Genomic DNA, 4,072 nt, shown 5'->3' with positions numbered 1-4,072 from the left:
GGAAAGGAAAAGAGAGAAGGTACTGGGTGATGTGGCATATCTTTGTTGCCAGTATTTCTTCACCACTGTGAGGGAGTGGTGACTACCCAACAGGAATGTGGGGAGGGGTATGAATATGTGAATGTGTTTGGTGCTGTGTGGTTGTTTCTAAAGTAATTGCAGTTCAGGTCACAGAGAACTATCCCCTGACCCAGCCCTCCATATCTCTGTCTCTCTGTCTCTGTCTCTGTCTCTGTCTCTGTCTCTGTCTCTGTCTCTCTCTCTCTCTCTCTCTCACACACACACACCCCCCCCCCCACCACCCAACCCCCACACCCCCACCTTTTTTTTTTTTTTTTTTTTACTGACTGGATACACATCTTAAATATCCTCCTCCCCAATCAGTTTTTGCTAATTTTTGCCATTAGGACCAAAAAATCAGACGCTACAGTAAGTGAAGTAGTAAGCCTAGACTTAGAGAACTGTTCTTTCCTCACCCTCTCACACACTTAAAATATTTTAAGTACCTGTGAATAATACTTTATTAAACCTAAAGTGAAAGCCATTTTCTCTTTCCCAATCCTTTCCACAGAATTACTCAGTATTAACTGTTGGGAGATAATATTCCCAGAGCTTTTTCAATGCACATTTAAAATCAATTTTTTTTAACTAAACAAGAATTAGTAATACAAGGTACTTGGCAAACATTAATTTACTTCATCTATTAAATCTTGGATAGATAGCAACACAAGATATACCTCAGTCTTTTTAACAGCTGCACAATATTCCACTGTGTTGCTGGGTCATGACTTAATCCGTTCTCTCCTGGTGAACTTTTAAGTGGTTTCTAATCCAACTCTTTTTGATCCAGTGCCTCAGTGAACTGCTTTGTATACATATACGGATGCTCTTCAACTTACAGTGGGGTTGCATCCTGACAAATTCGTCATAAATTGAAAATATTGTAAGTCGAAAATGCATTTAATACATCTAGTTTACCAAACATTACAGCTTCACCTAGCCGACCTTAAATGTGCTCAGAACACAAATCTCCCAAACTGGCAACACAGTACAGTGTAGGGGCCTGACTGGCAGCTGCAGCTCATTGCCACTATCCAACACCATGAGAGAGTATTGTACCACATATCATTAGTCTGGGAAAAGATCAAAATTCGAAATTAAAAGTACAGTTTCTACTTAAGGAGTATCTATTGGTCCCCATGCTAGCGTATTATGATACATTTCTAGAAGCAAAACTACATGTTAATCATTTTCCAAATGTCTCCCAAAATGATAGCATCAATCTATGCTCCCATCTTCAGTGCATGAAACTGCCCATTTCCACACACCCTGACCACCCAACATCAAATCGTCCACTTAAGCCATGCTAACCTATCTAAAAGAAAAAAAAAGTTTTAAAAATTTGCATTTCTTTGATTATTGGTGAGGCTGAGGTATTCTTCATATGTTTACTGGTCATTTCTTCAGGAGATTATTTTTGCATTTCTATACTATGCTTACTTTTAGAGAACACAAGCAAATGAAAAAGAGCCTTTTTTAAAACTCAAAATGGCAACTGAATGATTTAGCCTCAAATGCAAGATTTCCCTGGCACTTGCTTCATCGATATCAAAAAATTATCTGCTGCAGTAATGAACTTTTTTTTTTACAGTGAAATAGTCATTTCCTATATTAATTATAGACAAATACATCCACATTTGTCATAAAAGACAGACACAGAAGCCAAGCCACTTGGATCATGACGTCCATAATTATATCCCAGGAGTCTAATATTAATTCATGTGTCTTGATGTTGATCACAATGTTTATGGCTTCCTTAGAGAGGCCACTTATTTAAATAGAATGAAGCAGGAATCTGAGAGGATGGGGGATGACATTTATAGAGTTGACAATTTGTAACTTGGAAGCAAGTTTTCAGGTCTTTGCAAGTCTGGCCCCTAACAGCAGGTGGTTTTACATTATGAATACAACCTTATATCTATTCTGGAATGAATGGTCCCATTGAGGAAATCCTTGGGTTATTGTATTTCTGAGCTGAGCTATTAGATGCTTTGAGAATTGACATGCAACATCGAGTGAAACAGAGGTGGAAGCCACCCCTGGACATCCACGAAGGCATTTTCCTAACCCAAATGTGGAAACACCTGGCTTGCAAAGCATATGTTTAAGGGGATGAAGAATTAGAATGTTTGGCTTTGGGACTGTCCTGAAAAATCCAGGACAAAGCCTAGATTCTCTATATGACATTCTCACAAAGAGACAGCTGGAGACAGTTCATAACAAGCTTTAAGCATCTTCTCTGTTGAAGGCGATGTGTTAGGGACAGAACAGGTAAAGACAATCACTGTGCAGAAACAGACGGGAGGGATGGGAAGAAAACAGAATTGGAATCAGTGAAATTTATATCCTGACTCTGTACCTTACTAGCTGGGTGAACTTCTACAGGTTAATTCAGCTTTTTGTGCCTCTATTTCTTCCTCTATGAAATGGGAATGGTGATGGAATCTAACTCGTAGGAATATTGAAAGAATTAGGCTTCTGGCACATTGTGCATGGTGGCTTTTAATACTTTTTATTTTTATTATTTATCATAATTTATTATTATTCCTGCCTTTGAAGAGCTTACAAACTCTTTATTCATTATACAAACATTATGAGTACCTATTATGTGCCAAGCATTGTGTTACCATGGGTAACCAGACAGATAAAATTAAGTAAAATAATTATGGATTGGAGAAAGTGCTTTGAGGAAAAATAAAGGTTTAAAGAAAGAGATTAGCCAGTGGGATGATAATGTAGAGAGAATAATCAGAAAAGTTTTCTCAGAAGAGGAGATGTTTAAACTTAATAGGGAAATGGGCAAGAGCGTTTCAGGAAAAAGAACCCAAAGGAAAGTGTTCTGAGATGAGACAACTTGCAGCTGGAGGGATGCATTTGAAAGTCAGCAAGTCTGAAGCCTGATGGAGGGAGAGTCCCATGGGTGGGGCTGGAGTGATAGATGGGAGCCCCATTTCACAAAAGAAACTTCTAGCATTATTACCCCCAACAAACCCTTGTGAATCTTCCTGGTCAACTTATTTTCATGCATCAGGTTTCATGTACATGGGGCTCAATTTCATCAAAACCACGCTCACCTTATATTCTGGATTCCAAAGCTTTATTTGCTTTTGCTTTATTTCAATGACATGCTTTTGTTCCTCCTACCCCACCCCACTCTAACATATCCCCAGAAAAGGATGGAGACCTGAAGACTCAAGTTGAAAAGCTCTGGAGAGAAGTCAATGCCCTGAAGGAAATGCAGGCCCTGCAGACAGGTAAGAGACTCTGTGTCACTGACGCCTTGTTTCCAAAGAAAAACAAAAAGAAATGGTGATTTACCAGCAATTCGAACCACATTTAGAGTACATGTCAAGTTCTAGGTGGTGTCTCTTTAAAAGAGACATTGACAAACCAAAGATGTGCCCAGGAGAAAGGATCCAAAAGCTGGGGAGACGATTGTTTGAAGAAATCGGCATGATTTTCCACTCCCTTCTACATATGGGTGGCATAGAAATAAAAATAGGCATTTCAATGATACATTTTACAAGTCTGTTCATTATTCTTCTCTTATAGACAATGAAAAAGAATTGAAGCAAGTATTAACTAGCTTAAATAATTAGCATTTATTAAATGTCCACTAAGTGGCCATTGGGAGATATACTACGATTCAAATAAACACAGGGTCACAGGACTCATTCTGGCCACACACATCAAATACACACGGAAAGACATTGGTTAGAACTACAGCTTGCCAACAGAGGTGGGCTAAGGAACAGTCCTGGCTTGCAAGGCTCATACCCCCAGGAACCAATATTCTCATAGCAACCCCAAAAACAGAGCTCCGAGGGTCCCACTAGACACCTGCCAAATTACAAGAGTTACAGCCTTCAGGGAAGACTGAAGTTATGACTTTCCATCAAGTATTTATAATTCCCAGACCAGCAGTATGTTACCAATTCAAGGTCATTTTTACTGTAAGCAATGTTATCTAATAATAGGTAACATAGTCCCTTTATCAGATTTCTAAGGGAAC

General features: G+C 38.9%; 1 protein-coding gene across 1 annotated transcript in view; it reads left to right on the top strand.

Annotated features, from left to right (window-relative positions):
• CLEC3A (C-type lectin domain family 3 member A) overlaps positions 1–4,072 on the top strand; it is a 6,593-nt gene that overhangs the window by 1,297 nt on the left and 1,224 nt on the right. The window contains exon 2 of the mRNA XM_006909709.1: positions 3,231–3,314. Coding sequence (XP_006909771.1) covers positions 3,231–3,314 — 84 coding nt within the window. The remainder of the gene's footprint in view (positions 1–3,230; positions 3,315–4,072) is intronic.

This window comes from Pteropus alecto, unplaced genomic scaffold, assembly GCF_000325575.1.
Source record: "Pteropus alecto unplaced genomic scaffold, ASM32557v1 scaffold42, whole genome shotgun sequence".
NCBI lineage: Eukaryota > Metazoa > Chordata > Mammalia > Chiroptera > Pteropodidae > Pteropus > Pteropus alecto.
Note: the sequence above shows the minus strand (reverse complement) of the source record. Positions and strands in the feature narration are given on the sequence as shown.